At 46.7% G+C, this 16120-nt stretch overlaps 1 protein-coding gene across 1 annotated transcript in view; it reads right to left on the minus strand.

Annotated features, from left to right (window-relative positions):
- Positions 1–14232, minus strand: part of GFOD1 (Gfo/Idh/MocA-like oxidoreductase domain containing 1) — a gene marked incomplete at both ends in the record, with an annotated part of 63498 nt that extends 49266 nt beyond the window's left edge. Inside the window, one exon of the mRNA XM_079533638.1 lies at positions 13980–14232. Within this exon, the coding sequence (XP_079389764.1) occupies positions 13980–14232 (253 nt within the window). The remainder of the gene's footprint in view (positions 1–13979) is intronic.
- Positions 14233–16120: the final 1888 nt, after the last annotated feature.

A 16120-nucleotide genomic window follows, 5' to 3' on the forward strand; every position in this document is an offset into this window, starting at 1 on the left:
CTGCCATGCATTCACTCTCCAGAGACTAATAGCACATAAAAGCTTCAGGAAGGATTCACGAGGACCTAAACACCTTTCTTCCATTCATCTCATTCCCCTCCAGACACAAAGGCCTTTGCATGTAGCTAAGGCACGACCTTAAGCCTTGTCTGACCAAAGCAGAAGTACTGAGCAAATAAAGCCCCACGTTGCTTGCTGCCCTTCTGCACTGGGGCCTAACTGAGCCACAGGTAATTCTAACAACTCAACTCCTACAAAAAATTTGTTGCCTACCAACCACTTGAAGGGAACTCCCAAAGCTCTGGAAATACACTCAACTATTGGTGTGAAATAGGAAATTCCAGCTTGGGTCTCCAAAAATGATGTCACAGAGATGCTCTTAGCAGCACTATTTATTTATAAATCATTGGAGCATTTAACTCCAATTAAATGCGACAACAAGTAAGTTTGTGCACTGCTGCTGGAGCATCTCTCCTGTGAAGGGAAGCTGAGGGAGCCAGGGTTGATCAGCCTGGAGTAGAGAGGGTTCTAAGGAGACTTCACTGAGGCCTTCCAGCACCTAAGGGGACTATACAAGAAACCTGGGGAGGGAATGTCAGGGATCAGAGTGACAGGACAAGGATAATGGCTTTAAACTAAAAGAGGTTAAATTTGAAAGAATTTGTTCAGAATATTCAGTCTAGAGGGTGATGAGGTGATGGTAAAGGTTGCCCAGAGAAGCTGTGGATGCCCCATCACTGGAAGGTTCAGTGCTGGTTGGATGGGGCCCATAACCCTGCCCACAGCAGAGAGGTTGGAACTGGGGGGTCTTTAAGGTCCCTTCTAACCCAAACCATTCTGTGATTCTACAGTAATGCCTGCTGCACAGCTGAAACAGACAGTAGGCAAACCACTGCCAGAACCAGACAGCATAACACAGGTCTGGCTAACAGACAGAGCCCTGCAGTGCCTCACAGGAGCTGGGTGACAGCTGAATGAGGCAGATGGCAGGGCTGTGACACAGAGCTGAGGGCAGCAAGTGTGACAAGGTCTCAACAGAGCTCTGCTCAATGCTGCTCCCCTTCCCAGAGAATAGAAGCAAAGATTTGCCCTGGAGCCTGAAATCCACGTCTGAGGTTTCAAACTATGTTTACCCACTCTCTTATATGCTGAATTGTCACCAGCTAGGCCACGTTGGCTGGTGCACTTCAGCAACTGAGGCAAGAAGCAGACAGCTTACATAATTGAAAGGTCTTGAGTCTGGGCAACTTCTGATGCATCTCCACGTCACATCAAGCCAAACAGATCTCACTGGCTTTGGCAAAATCTGAAGTTATTCAGCAAAGTTCTTATTAAACATCTGGTGGCTTAGTGATGCTGAAGCAGATATTCACTGCCACTGCTTAATAAATAACATCCTGTAACTATCTCAACTTCTCTTTGCCCTCTTTCTCTTCTAAGAACTGCTAACTTTTCATGTGTCACTGCTACAGAGATATCTTCAGTAAGCTGCCACATTTGGTGCCTAAATTGATTTCTGCCAAAGCAGGACACTGCTTGTCATGCATGCTCTGCACATGGAAATTCAAATTGGAGCCAGTGGTGCCAGGCAAGTCCCTTTATTTCTCAGTTAAATCCATGAAGTTCATTTCCACAGGGAGAGAGCTTACATGTAGAGCACCTTCCTCAGGTAAGCTCTAGCTAGTTTGCAGAAAGAACATTAGAAGATGCACACCACTTTAATTATTTTTTAAAGCACTTTTACTTCCAAGGAAGGTTCATTAATTCACTGTATATCAGTTCTGGAGACGCTATAGCTCCCACTGAATTCTTTCCCATCAAATTCAGTTATGTCTTCCTCCACTTCAGCATCCCTTCAGGTTCTCCCTTCCCCAGCACAACGTAAGCCCTGCCCCAGGACCAGCCTCCGCCACCTCCTCCCAGTTGCATCCCATCACCCACTCCTAGAGACACTTTTGGGGCAACTTCTGCTCAGTCTTCTGAGGATGAGCAAATTCAAGAGGGTAAGGAAGCGGGAACGCAGCCCACAGCCATCTAGGAAGTGAGCAAAGGAGTGCTCTGAACTGCTGACACAGCCACCAGCTACACCCTCCTCCTCCTTCTGTTTGCTGCAAGTCCTGCTGCAGCAGCACTGCGCTACACCTCTCCTACTCCCTCAGCACACTCACTCCTCACAGACCTTTCTTCAGCTGGTTTCCTCTGGCCATGTTTGTCAGCATTACGGGTCTCCATTTCAACTTTCCATAGGCATCTTTCTTTCTGTTTCTAACCAGGGAGGTGCCTCATACTCAAGCCCCGAGGACAGCCCCTGAAACACATCCTCCTTTTCCAGTCAGATGTTGTCTGATGGTTCCTAGCTCTGGGTAAGTGTGTATTTTCAACGATGAGAAATGCCAAAGCAGATTACCCCCTTTCAGTGTGAGGTTTTACAAAGAGATGGGTACAGCCTCCCACATTTGCTTCACATTCAAGAAACCTGCAGCAAGCATGTGGCTCCTGCAAAAGGAGACAAAGAAAAGATGTGAGCCTGCATGGCTTCTATGCCTTGTACAGTGATGTAGGGACAGCTTGGGCTGTCAGTGACCAAAGCCCTGGTCATGTTCTGTCTTTAGTACTGCTTTCAAATGAAGGTAACAAGTCAAATGGCAGATGCTGAATAAGAAAACCAGTCATGCAAAAACAATACTGTATTTTCTGTTCTGGCAAAAGCTTGCTGCTGCTTAAGCTCTACAACAGTTCAGTACTCACAGGTTTCACTACACATTTCCATCACGAATGGCACTCTCCTTATCCCAATTCCAGCGTTTACAGATTAACCACGTGCTCCAATACGAAACTTGGCAATTAAGGTATCAGCCATAAAGCAAACATTACACACAAAAAAGGTATCTGTTTAAAAAAACCACTTTATTTAGTCCTTCTTTTCTAATATCACAGAAATCCCAGGACAATGCAACTGATTGGGTTTGGCTTCTCATTTTGTCTAACCCTATGTTTGGTAGCATACTAGTTTCTTTGGAAATCTGGTACAAAACTGTAATAGCTAGAAAGCAAGCAACTTCAAAGACACAACTTTCTGCCAGTAACAAATGAGAAGCTTTCAAAGCCTTCTTATTTCAAGCACACAAAAGTTCTTTTAGAATCCTCAGTACTACTCAAACTCTAGGTGGGCCAATTTGAAAGGTCTGCAAAGTCTAAGTTCAACAGAAACACAGAACAACTTAAGTTGGAGGGGACCTTAAAGACCACCTAGTTTCAAGCCTCCAGCCATGGGCAGGGCTGCATCCATACTGCCCTTGAATGCTTTCAGGAATGGGGCCATCCACAGCTTCCCTGGGCAGCCTGTGCCAGTGCCCCATCAGACCTTTCAGGAATTGACTTTTAAAGCATGATGCAGTAGAGTCTTCCTGGTTGCCTCTCACCAAATAACAGTCATCTCAGCACTGACAACTTAGTATACTGACTGCCAATTGGACAACTGCATGTATCCCCCTGCTTTTCAGCAAAAGAGACACAGGGCAAGCTGTCTAAGGGTCAAGGCACCTTCCAGTCACAGTAAAATCTCTTGTCAGAGCTCTGAAAAAAGAACAGAAGAAAAGTATCTTCACAGCTCTACATTAAGGGCTATAGGTCCTGTGAAATTAGGAACCAGATGCATACAGATTCCTGACCCCAGCTGCCCAAGTTCTTCACTCTGCCTCTTCATAATTCGATTCAAAACATGGGAAGAATAAACTGCATCCATACATTCATGGGGAAAAGCCTGAATTGCATTAGCTTGCAGGTAGATAGAAGTATGAACACCAAAGACTAAATTCTTTAAGGAAATCTAGAGGTAAATCTCAGCTATTGTTACTCACATGAGCCACGGTATTTTAATTAATATCCTAACCACTGCCCACATCAATCCATCTCTCATACTCTTGTAATTACAGGTTTAGAGGCTGGAACAGCACAGCTATATCAAAACTCAGGCTCACAGTATGGTTTTCCAATCTGAGGTGCAAAAGAGTTTGTCTTAGTCTCATTTTCTGTTATATATAGTTGCAGTCATATCACAAGCCTCATACTCCAGCACACAGCTATCCAAAGTGTGTTCTAAGTAGAGATTTTGATACACGTAAGAATATGCATGTATATTCACACTCATTAGAACCATAAGACAATAATTGACATGATATGACCAATTCCACCACGCAGCTGCCAGCTTTATGCACCACCCAGCCGATGCATAACTTAGGCTAGCATCACAAGATCAGGAAGAAAATTTTAAATATTGAAAGTATTGGTCATTATTACCTTGGTGGCATTGGTAGAGGTGCAAGCACCCAATAATGCCAAGCAGGAAACTTTATCAGCGTGTGTGAATTCTGAAAATATGCAATTGTCTTGAATATAGAGTGAAAGCCATGTCCTGCCTTGATAAAATACATTCTTGGTAGCCAAACAACAGTTTCTTATTCTTTTATGCTATCAAATTAACCTCACATCTTAGTCACTTCCCGAACAGCTAACTTTTATTCATCTTTTTCAACAAAAGGATATATGAGAGTAAGCAGTAAGTAAGCAAAAACCTCAAAATCCTCTCCCTTCCTTCCCCCACCCATTACTGCAGAGCTCACAAGGTCACTTAATACTGCACTTGTTGCAGTGTATTTCAGATGCTTCAGGAGAAGTTTTAATGCCTTGCCAAAAGGTAGATTTGATGGATCGTCCCAGTTTCCCTTTGAGCACCAAGTGATGGGAATGTTTTCAACAGCTCTGCCTCCCTACTCATCTGGGGAAAAGCAGATGCAGACAGAAGGAAAGGTCTTGCATGTGGTTGTTGGCAGCTCAATTCTATTTGGTGCAAACTCCTTTTAAGTACAGTTACAGAACACCAGCACTATGCTGATTTTCACCCAGCATCCTCAGGTTATTCTGCCCAAATGAGAAGGCCATGAGCAAACAGTCTTAAAAGACAGAACAGGACTGAAAAATACCCTTCAGGTAGTTGTAGAGAGCAATAAGGTAACTCTTCAGGCCTACTTCTCTCCAGAGTGAACAATCCCAGCTCCCTCAGCCACTCCCCATAAGACTTGTGCTCCAGACCCCCTCACAGTTTCATTGCCTTCTGCAGACATGCTCGAGGGTCTGTGTCTTTGTTATAGTGAGGGGCCCAAAACTGAAGACAGTTCTTGAGGTGGAGGGCTGAGTACAGGGGGATGATCACTTCTCTGCTCCTGCTGGCAACACAATTTCAAGCCAGGATGCCACTGACCTTCTTGGCGACCTGAGCATCAACAATCCCAGGTCCATTTCTACCACACAATCTCCCAGCCACTCTCCCCCAAGCCCATAGTGATGCCTGGGGTTGTTAAGGTCAAATTGCAGGACCTAGTACTTGGTCCTGTTGAACTTCATCCCACTGGCCTCAGCCCAGCCAACCAGCCAGTCCAGATCCCCCTGCAGGGCCACCCTAGTCCCCACACAGATTGACCCTTCCTGCCAACCTGGTGTCATCTGCACATTCACAGAATGTGCACTCAGTGCTCTCATCCAGGTCACCAACAAAGATAAATATCTTTGTACACTTAAACTCTACTCAACAGCAGCTGCAAATCTGAACTTCATCACAACCCTGAGCAACGGCTTAAACTGATGTATTTGCAAACAGCATTGCATACGTTCATGCTACTGTTGATCACTCAAAAGTTAAAAAAAAAAAAAAGCAACTCCTCCCTCCAGCCCAGCCAAACCCTCCTTGTTTGCTGAAGAAAAGGTTTTCCCGGTCTGCAATATACCACAGAGAAACTCCCATTAAAAACAAATACACAAACCTCCCAGCTGCTGATCTATCACTGCTCACAGAAAACTGAATTCATAATATTTTTTATAGCATCTGTTAAATACAGGACGGATACTGAGATGATTACTTGCAACAGCAACCTCCAGAATATTCAGTGCCAAATACAATTCTACAGCTCAACACTGCCACTGATCACTGCCAACTGTGAATATTCCCCAAAGAAGAAAGTCCCTCCAAATTCCTGCATTTCCTTCAGAAGCTGCTTTGCTCCCTCTGCACAGTGGGAAATATCTGGAGGAAGCAGCCCTCAGAAGGGATCACTCGATCTATGTGAGCAGATCTGCAGTTTCTGACAGCAGCACTCACAGTATCAATGCAGATTTACATGAAGAGTAGCAAGGGCTAATGGCATTATGATCAAAGACAGATAAATCTACTAACCTACACCAAGTCAAACCACATGGGCAAACAGATGAGTACTTACAAGATGCATTCATCAGACAGATTGACTCGCAAGCATAAGACCTTGCTCAGTGCAGGCACACAAAGTATCAGAATGCTTTCTCCTAAAGGTTAGATGATGGAGTCCAGCAAAAAAAAAAAAATGACTAGCAGCATTAACATTCCAGGTACTTGGCTCTCAGAAACTATGCTAGCAGTCACAAACCACATCCAAACACGCTTTGGCTATTTTAGCAAAGTAGGACGTCACAATTTGAGCATCTCATCACAGTAATTTTTAAGCAGAATTCTTTAGCAACATCAGCAATGAGTTCTACCTGCAAGTCAAGGATACGAAGCACAGGTCACCTTCATATGTGTTTGGAAAATGCTGTATTTTGCATTCACAAGCTAATTTCAGGGAATACAGTTACTGCTCTGCCTTAGAAATGAGTCTTTATCAAAGCATCTCATCTTCTCTAATCATAAAGCATTTTTCCCAACAAGTTCCTTCAAAGAAATTAACAAGTCACAAAAGAATTCAGCAAGTACCATTACACTCATTGGCCAATTGACTTTCACAGGCTGGGGCTCATGTTTCTATTCACCTCTGCTCCAAACACTTTCACTCCTACAGTCATGCCACCATAACATGTTCCACAAGCACAACCATACCAAGCTGTGGAATTACACAGATGTAGCTTAGTTTCATTTAACTGTTTTGTTGTTGTTGTTGTTGCTGAACCAGTGCAAGTGCAGTTTGCATGCCAGTTCCTACTTACATGAATTATTACACCCAACAAATATTCCCTGTAAGCAATCAGGGACTTTCTCTTCAAGAAGACAACCAAAGTCAGCAAAGATTTGCACAACGGTGTCCCAAGACTCTTCTCAATCAGTTCCTACATGGACACAACGCATCTTTGTTCAGAGAACACATTTCTGCAAGGCCAACCTGCTCTCCCTGCTGTGTGGCTGATTTTCCTCCAGACCACCACAGATTCTCAGTAACATCAACTATTTCCTCTGATTCAGCAGAGCTTTACTGGCATTCACAGTGGAGTAAGCAACATCAAAATCCAAGCTATTAAATGCCTCTTTCAGAGATACATTTCTGACATTTATTTTAATGTACGTGAGCTTGACTAGCATTATGGACAGCAAAGCACTTTCCAGATGTTCTCTAAGCAATTATCTCACCCCTTTCCTACTCTCACATAAACCAGTAGCAACTGCATTGTCTTTTATGGATGGAGGAAGTAAAGGAAGGGGAGGAACTTCCAGGAATTTTTTAATTTAAATATTTTTCATCGGAACACTACTCAACTTTTATGCACATAAATGTACATACATGTGTATATTTATACGTACAAATGTAAGTGCATAATGCACATGAATAAATACCTAGAGAAAGAACTGTGAGTGCTCAATTTAGTCGTTTCACATTTTTAAGCAACATCAATTCAGCAGTAAGGATAACTACTATTTTACAGTTCTGTCCTTGCTTCACTCTTTGGATTTTGAAAAGCTCTCTATATTAAGGCCTCTCATTAGTTGTGTGAAGCCCAGTACCGTAGAGACAATATTTAATTCAACCATGACCTCTCTTCTGGGCATTTCCTGGCAAATAATGACCAGATGGAAGAGCTAGAGCTGCCAAACATTCACTGCAAGGAAGTGCCAAAACAAGGGTCTTTATTGCTGATAAAAGCCATGGAAACATCAGAATGCAAAACAAAGCTGTTACCTTTTCTTCCACCCCCATCTGCTTCACTAAAGCTGTAACTGCTGTTGCAATGGAACTGAAGGCATCACTTTATACCCTGAAGTTAAAATCAGACACAGATGCAAATGACCAAAATTATTTTGAACCCTGTGTTAAATCTTTATCTTATATCACTGATGATCATTAGACCCACTTATGTACCTCATCTGCCAGTTTCTCTCACCACGTTCTCATTTTCTGTGTTCATCACCACACTGAGACCTAGGAGTTACGCCTCATGAATAACTTCCATCAGTAGCCCCTGCTGGGCTGAAATGAAGGCTGCTATGATCTCTTCACAAAAGAAAAGAGGGGATACACCCAATGTAACTTGCACATTACTAAAATCTGTACTTACGCCACCTTGGATGCCATTCCACTGCAGCTACAGGAGACACCTATAGCACTCAAGGTTAGAGGGCAACTTTTTAAGCTTTGTTATGGGTACAATAACAAGGAAGGTTGACTCTGTGCAATGCTGGAGTAACAAGGGCAATCGGTGCCAGTTCTACTATGCAGTGAGGCTCAGACTCCCCTGCTCTTCACCCCATTTTTAGAGTAGCCACCTTTTGAACAAATACAGAAAAAATCTTTAAACCCTTTGGGGCTTTTGCTCAAAGGCCTTCAAGCTCATACTGACCTGAAAGCCAAACTGCATTCCTCCCAACATCTGCAAAAATAAATCACCTGAACTGATGCATCACCAGCCTTCGCAGAGAGTACAGCTATTCAATGTCACTGAATAGCCCAAGCTGAAAGGGACCCATATGGACCTTCCAGCCCAACTCCTGCCCTCTTATATCGTGGTTCCAGACCTGCCCCCACTGCTGGAGGTGCAGCCACACAGCACAGAACAGAGGGAACAGCCCCCCCCCCCTCACCCAGCGGCAGTGCTGGGCCTGATGCACCCTTGTCACCTACCAGAACCCCTTGATCCCTTTCTGTAGGGCTTCACTCCAGCCTCTCATCCCCCACTGCACGTGGTCAATGACTGCCCAGTCATCCCTAGATGGCCAAGATCTCTATGCAAAGCCTCTCTACCCTTGAAGGAGTCAGTGTCATCTCCTTGATTCAGTATCATTTGCAAATGATGCTAAATAGAACTGGCTCTATAACGTACCAGTACAGTCAGAGCTGGACCACACTTGTAGTAAAGACAAATTCATACCAGCTAAATGCTCTGCATGTACATGCAAGTGGCCATTTGCACCTCCACAGGAGAAAGAAATTATTAAGGGTGAAGAATGGCACACACACCAGCTGGACTTCTAATGGCCATGGAACTTTTATTACATTCAAGAAATCATAACCCTAGAAGTCATAATTATACCACTACAAAATCTATGTGCAGACCAGGCCTTAAATCAATTTAGGGAACATAACGAGGGACTGTTCCTTACATAGCTATTTAAATAAATTTGTTTAAATCAAGTCTTATGACCCGAGATCATTTTTCTGTGAAGACTGTGGTTTTGTTGCACGCATGCATGCTGACCTTGTAAATTAGGTCTCTGACTTTGACAGCTCACTCATGTGAGCTGCAGGGTTATTAAACAAGTAACAAAAAATACACAGCAGGGTAAAGGCTTCTGCTTTGGTGGTTTGAGGAAATCAGTACAATTCTTAGCAACTCCGGATAACGCTGTGGCAAGCTGATATTAACAGTGAAGGGTGTTGTTGCACTGCAGCAGCTTGTGGAAAACACCAGCCCTGGCTGCCTGGAATTTAACTCCATTTCACTCCTTGGTGCTTTGCTATCACTACTGCTAAATGGACAAAAATCTATTGTACATACAGAGAAGAGGGCAATAAGCTGCAGTATGCCTCAGCATGATTTAGGTCTCAAATAAGCAGACAGTTCAGTGTGTTCAGGCTCAGCTACCCACCTCTGGAGTCACATGGCAAATCTCTGTTATGTGGTGTCAGACTTGAGCATTAAGAGGTCTTCAGAGGAGAGTAGAAGCAACACTGGGAAGCCTGAAAACTGTTCTTTTATTTGTCCAGGAGATTCTCCTTTCTCTGCATTTATCTACACATTCTTTGTAAACTCCTTTAATTAAACACCTCCCCAAAGCTGGAAACTCCAGGAGCAGTTCCTTCATCTGCTGACAGAGTGCCAAGCTCACTCTGACAGTTCTTTATGCTGACAGGTTGTATAGATAAAGGACAAGTCCCAAACTCAGTAGTGTGGAAGAAAGTCATTGCAGTGAGGGTGTGAGCAAGGACCAGTCAACCCAGCACTGCAGCACATGGAACAGTGGCCGCTACAATTAAGAACAAAGTTACAGGGTCAAGAAAAACAATGACAAAATATCTATCCTCTGCCTTATAGGGCTCAGTCTGTCAGGGATGCTGTAATTTACTCCTGAAGTTAAATAACCACAATACTCTATATACAGCTAGAGCTATAAACACACCTTTTCTCGGAACTTCTCTAGTCTTAGAAAGGAGGGTGCCCATGCCCTGGTACCCCACGCTGCTGTTCTAAGTGCAGTGACTGAGGGCTTGGGCAGGCTTTTTTTTTAGCCAAGGCAACCATAGGCAAAGTAACCTCTGACACAGCCTCACCTGGTGCAGCACAAGGATTTTGACCCCTGCTAGCTGCTCCTCAGCCTCAGCAAACCTGGGTGTGTCATTGCAATGAGAATTCAGTGCCCCAGTGCCCAGTGTTCCATACTGGGCATCTAAATTACATTACCACCACAGAACCTGAACTGGCATTTACTTTCACCAGGAAAAAGTAGGAAAGTGCATTTGATCTAAAAGCCAGGAAGGAAACAAGGGTTTTTTTTGTTTGTTTATTTTGTTCATTTTACAATGGTACCTGAACAGTCATTTCTACCTTAACCGTCTTGTGCACTCAGTCCCAGGAGTTTCACAGGAACCAGACTGGAATTAAAGGTCTGCAGTACTGAAAAAAAGGCAATGGGAAAGCTGTGTGCTATGTTCTGCTTCTTCTAAAATATACACAGCCATCATTCTACCAAGATGAAGGCTTGCAGCTGCCTGCCAGCACACTCTTTGGACTCACTTTCTCATGTCTATCATGGGAGAAAAGAGCAACACTGCCGTTCCTTCCCAGCTCTGCAAACTGAAGATAGACAGCACTGCATCTGACTTTTTCTTTTGCAGTAAGATGCCCATAATTCACTTTTAATACGTTGCAAAGTCGCTTGCCTTCCAAGCACAAGTGCTTGCTCTGTTCAATGTCATTGCTTGTCAGGCAGTTTTAAATTCAATATTGCAGGACAAATATTACATTGATATTCATAATTGTGATAGTATCTTACCTTAATAGAGGGTCTTAGCACATTATAAAACGTGCATCACAGAAGCTGTTCCACAGCTAGAACCCGGTAACCTCTTAATAATTTGTATGAGTGAGTGCAAAGGAATGTGTACGTGAATTACAGATTACATCAGATCTGTGAATTACTCCAGCACAGGTGATGCTTCTTTGATCTCAGGGGAAGGCCCAGCAATACTCTGCCAGCATTTCATCACCTCCAGGCTCCCACAAACACCTTCCAAACGACAGGCCTGTACCACCTGTCTGCACAAAGGGAAGGCAGGAGCCCAGCAGCACAATTTATGCCTCTTTATTCATGAAGATGTTCCCTCATGACCATGATCAAGTACAGAAGCACTGGTCAGCAAACAAATTTAAGTGCTCTTAAGAGGAACAAGCTGCACAGGGCTGGGAAAGTTGTACTCTGCCTGCACAGTCCCCAGGCAGAACAGACTCCTACCAGGTACTACTGCAACATAAACATTTCAAAAATAATGCTGTGCAGACACGGCTGCAAGTATGCAGCGGACACTTAGCATGTAGCTTAGTGCTTCTGTCCATGGCTGAACATGAGAGGAAGCAAAAACAGGCAGTAGGTTCCCATCTCCAGAAACACGCTTGAAGAACATCTGGCATTTAGTGCCAGTGCAAAGCATAAGCATTCACAAGAACCTTCACAATAAATTTTCTTCAGTTAAACTGACTTGACTCAAGTACCAAAGCAACAGAAACACAGAAATGGCTGCAGCTTTCCCTAAAACAGACATGAAATGCCATCAAGGGCTTCTCAGCTCCACCTGCAGCAATCACTTCAAGTGATGCAGCAGCTACTCAGTCACATGGTGCAAATTCCAGTGAGCATCTGAAGAAAGTCATATTTAATTGACTCAGTTAAATATGGTAGAGGGATTACGCTGACAATTTCTAATGAGGTGGAGGCTTGCACTGTACCAGGATCTCTTCTGATGCTAAACACAAGGGTTCTGGTGACACACTGTGTGTCTGCATGTGAACCCATCCCCTTTCCTGGCCAGGCCTGAGACACAACTGCATTGCTGGTGCACACAGGCAGGGTGAAAGCAGAATGATGCTAGCAGACATGCTGAACATTTCTGCTCAGTGAGAAGGGAAAACATCCTTACTCAACACTCAGACCGGTTTCTAGGCTCACCCAAATATTTAAGTGCAGATCCTTCCTGATTACCAAGCAGCAAGTCAGCTGAGAACTGCAGAACAGGCCCCTGAACTGGATCTGGCTCTGTTTCTAACAGAGATAAGCAGAAGACACCAGTGGAAAAGTTATCAGGAGGGAAATAGAGCTTTTAAGCTTGTTATTTTCTCCCTCCCTGCTTCCAGGAAGCTACAGTTTGGGGGACTTCCTGAACCAAGGCTGAATTCACACTTTTGCATTGTAGTAGTGGTTGAAGGGCTGGGCCACCGTGCCCAGAATAAGCATAAAGCAGCAATACGTGCCTGTATGTCACAGCACTAGCAACAACAACACAACCACACGCTTCCTGTGGCACTGTTTGAGCACACAGCTGTGAGGACACCTGCCTGGCCCCACACCACCTCCAGTGCCCACACCAGGAAGAAGGCAGTGGGCTGAAGGCACTGAGAACTCACAGTGCAAACACAGGCACATGATGGAAACCCACTGGCTGCTGCCCCAGGCTCTTGCTTTTTGATAATGAAACCTCTTTGCCTGAAAACAGCACTTCTAGCAACAAGGGACTTCAAAAAGCAAAATATAGGTTAGGAAAAAAAAATGGAGCCCGCAGCTTTCCAGGACACATATGCCTCTCCCCACATGGAAACCAGATCAGGGTGTATCAATGAACAAGACTGGCTTTCTTCAATCTCCTGCAATGCAGGACATCACTTTCAGCCCTCTTGAAGATGAGGTTCTATGAGTAGAACCTCTGGTACAGCTGCCCATGTCCTACCACTGGCTGCCACACAGTGCTTCATGCACGAAGCCCCAGGAGGAAAACAAACGTACCAAAAAAAGAAAGATGTGGTATTGTTTTTTTTTTTTTTTAAAAGACCCACATCCTTTCCTTATCATAAGAAGGAATTGTTCACGCTGGTCAGAGGACCCTGAAGCCCCACTTGATAAATGCCAAGCCCAGCAGCAGGCAGAAGGCAGCTCCGGGGCGAGCAGGCACAGAGTGGGGAGGAAGTGAAGGGAGAGCGGCTGCTCGGGAAGCACAGCTCCCATCCCTCGCTGCCACCTGCTTCGACACACCATAACTTCCATTTCCACGAAATTCAAATTAAAATCGAGCGGCAGACATTTCTCTCCGAAACGACAGGGAGACGGGCCAGTTAGTAGGTGTTACTACCTCTACAGCAGGCAAACAGGCGGCACCGGAGTAGCCGGAGGAAAGCAAACTGAAGAGGAGGCTGAAAGAGAAGCGGGCACGGCTGTTCTCCCAGCGAACACCTTTTTGTTTCAATTCTTTCGCTCCGTTGCTAGCAGATTGCATCAGCGAGCTACGGGCTCAGCCACACCGCTTCCCAGCATCATTCGCAAGCCCAGCACGCGACGGGGAGCGGCTACAGACGCTCGGAGAGGGACGAGGCGCAGCGTCACCTCGGGTCCCCCGCGATCCTCCGCCCGCCCGCCCTGCCCCGAGCCGGGCGCTCCCCCGGGCACCGCCCGCAGCACCGCGGCCGCGGGGCCCCGCACTCACCCAGCGTCTTCACGGCGACCTGACGGGTGAGCGGCGGCGGCAGGTTGACGCACACCAGGTCAACGTCCTGGTGCAGCAGCACCTCGTCGATGCGGCTGGTGTGGAAGGGCACGCTCATCTCCTTGGCCAGCTCCTCCGCCTCCTCGGCCGTGCGGCCCCACAGCGCCTTCACCGCGAAGCCCTCCGCCTGCAGCAGCGGCACGATCACCCGCGCCGTCAGCCCGGTGCCGAACACCCCCACGCCGGGCAGCATGGCGGCGGCGCGGGCGCACGGCCGCCCCCCGCTCGCCCTCAGCGCCGCCCGCACCCGAGGGCGGCCGCCGCGCGGCCGGGAAGGGGACGCGGCTCCCGCTGCTCCCCGCTGTCAGCGGGCCCCGCCGCCGCCCCGCGCCGCCTCAGCAGCGCCGCCATGCCCCCGCCATCCCGCTCCAGACCGCGGGCGGCAGCGCCGCTCCCCCGCCATGTCGGCCGCGGCCGCCCGCCGGCCGCCTCCCCGGGCGGCTCGCCCCGCCCCCGCCGCACCATTGGTGGCTGCCGCCCGCCAGGCTCCACCCCTCCTGCTTTGGCTCCGCCCATCGGGCCGAGCCGCGAGTGTGGGGCTGGGGGCGCGGCGGGCGGGAGGAGCCGAAAATGGCGGCGGTGGGCGGCCTGCTGCCACCGGGGGGCGGGGGACGTGTTCCATTCGTGCTTCCTTCCTTTCAGGTAGGAAGGAAGAATAGAATGAAGAAGGGCGGAAAGACAAAAGCACTTGAAATAACACCGCTGTGTGGCTAAAACAAGCTGACCATGCTGTGCTTTCCATGCACTGGTAGCACTGACCTAGAGGAGACGGGTGCTATGTGGCTCCCTACAGCTGGAACGCGAACTGCAGCCATTTGTCCAGTAACCACAGTTGTGTGGCGTTTCCTTGATTCACTGAACCATAGAATATCTGGAATTGGAAGGAACCCTCCAATCAATGAGCCTCCTGGCTCCACGCGGCACCACTCAAAATTCAAAGCCAATGTCTGATGGCGTTGTCCAAACGCTTCTGGAATTCTGGCAGCTTGCAGCTCTGACCACTGCTCTGGGCAGCCTGTTCCATGCCCACCACTCTCTGGTGCAGAACCTTTCCCCAACTACCACCTGACCATCCCCTGACACAGCCCCATGCCGTTCCCTCAGGCCTTGTCCCTGCCACCAGAGAGCGGAGCTCAGCCCTGATTCTCCTTTCCACTCATGAGGAGCTGCAGGCCGCCAGGAGATCTCCCTCAGCTCCTCTGCTCTGTGCTGAACCAACCAAGGCACCTCAGCTGCTCCTTGTGTGTCTCCCCCTCCAGACCCTTCACCAATTTTGTGACAGGGTGCTTAAAGCGCAACAAGTCCAGCAGAAGCCCACCATGATGGTCAGGGTGCTGGGCATGAGAATGCACAGCAACACCATTTGTGAATGACTGACCCGCCCTGGGCTGTGTGCCCCATCAGTTGCAATGGACCCGTACCAGTCTGCACTAAAGCAAGGTGCTAATCTTCCTCAGTTAACTGTGAAATAGGATGACCGTGCTGTGCTTGCTTGTCCTCATGAGCACTCAAAAGGGCTGAGGGAAGCCAAAGCAGGACAATAAGCTTCTGAGTGATGTAGAGTATGGTCTCACTGCAATGTAGGCAACTGCAATTATCACTGACAGCAGAATCCATGGTAAAATCCACATCACTACTTGTACTGGCTACGTACTGACTTTACGTACTATCAAATCCAGTCGATATTTTTGTGCAGTGCAAGAAAGGTTAAGGCAGCACTGAAGTGCTCTGCTTTGAAAACACGTCTAGCTGGAACTGAGGCTCCTTGGGCTGTGTGTACTCCAGGAACTTTGAGGCCTCCTGTGTTCCATTTATCTTTGATGTCTTCCCATTCCTAAGTCTGCCGGTCTTGTCAAGAGAGACAACATTTTGTTCTTACAGTTGCTGCAGCTTCCTTCAAGGAATACATGCACATGTGGATTTCTCTGATAGAAAACAATTTTGTCCTTAAACAGCGAAGAACACAGTTGTTTGGACTATTTCTCATTGTGAAATAAATGATTACCATAAAGCATAAATGCATTTCTGCATTTCTGAATTCTGTAAATGAAAGCAATCAGCAATAAAGTAATGAAAGCATT

This window comes from Tetrao urogallus, assembly GCF_951394365.1.
Source record: "Tetrao urogallus genome assembly, chromosome: 3".
In the NCBI taxonomy this organism is placed as follows: domain Eukaryota; kingdom Metazoa; phylum Chordata; class Aves; order Galliformes; family Phasianidae; genus Tetrao; species Tetrao urogallus.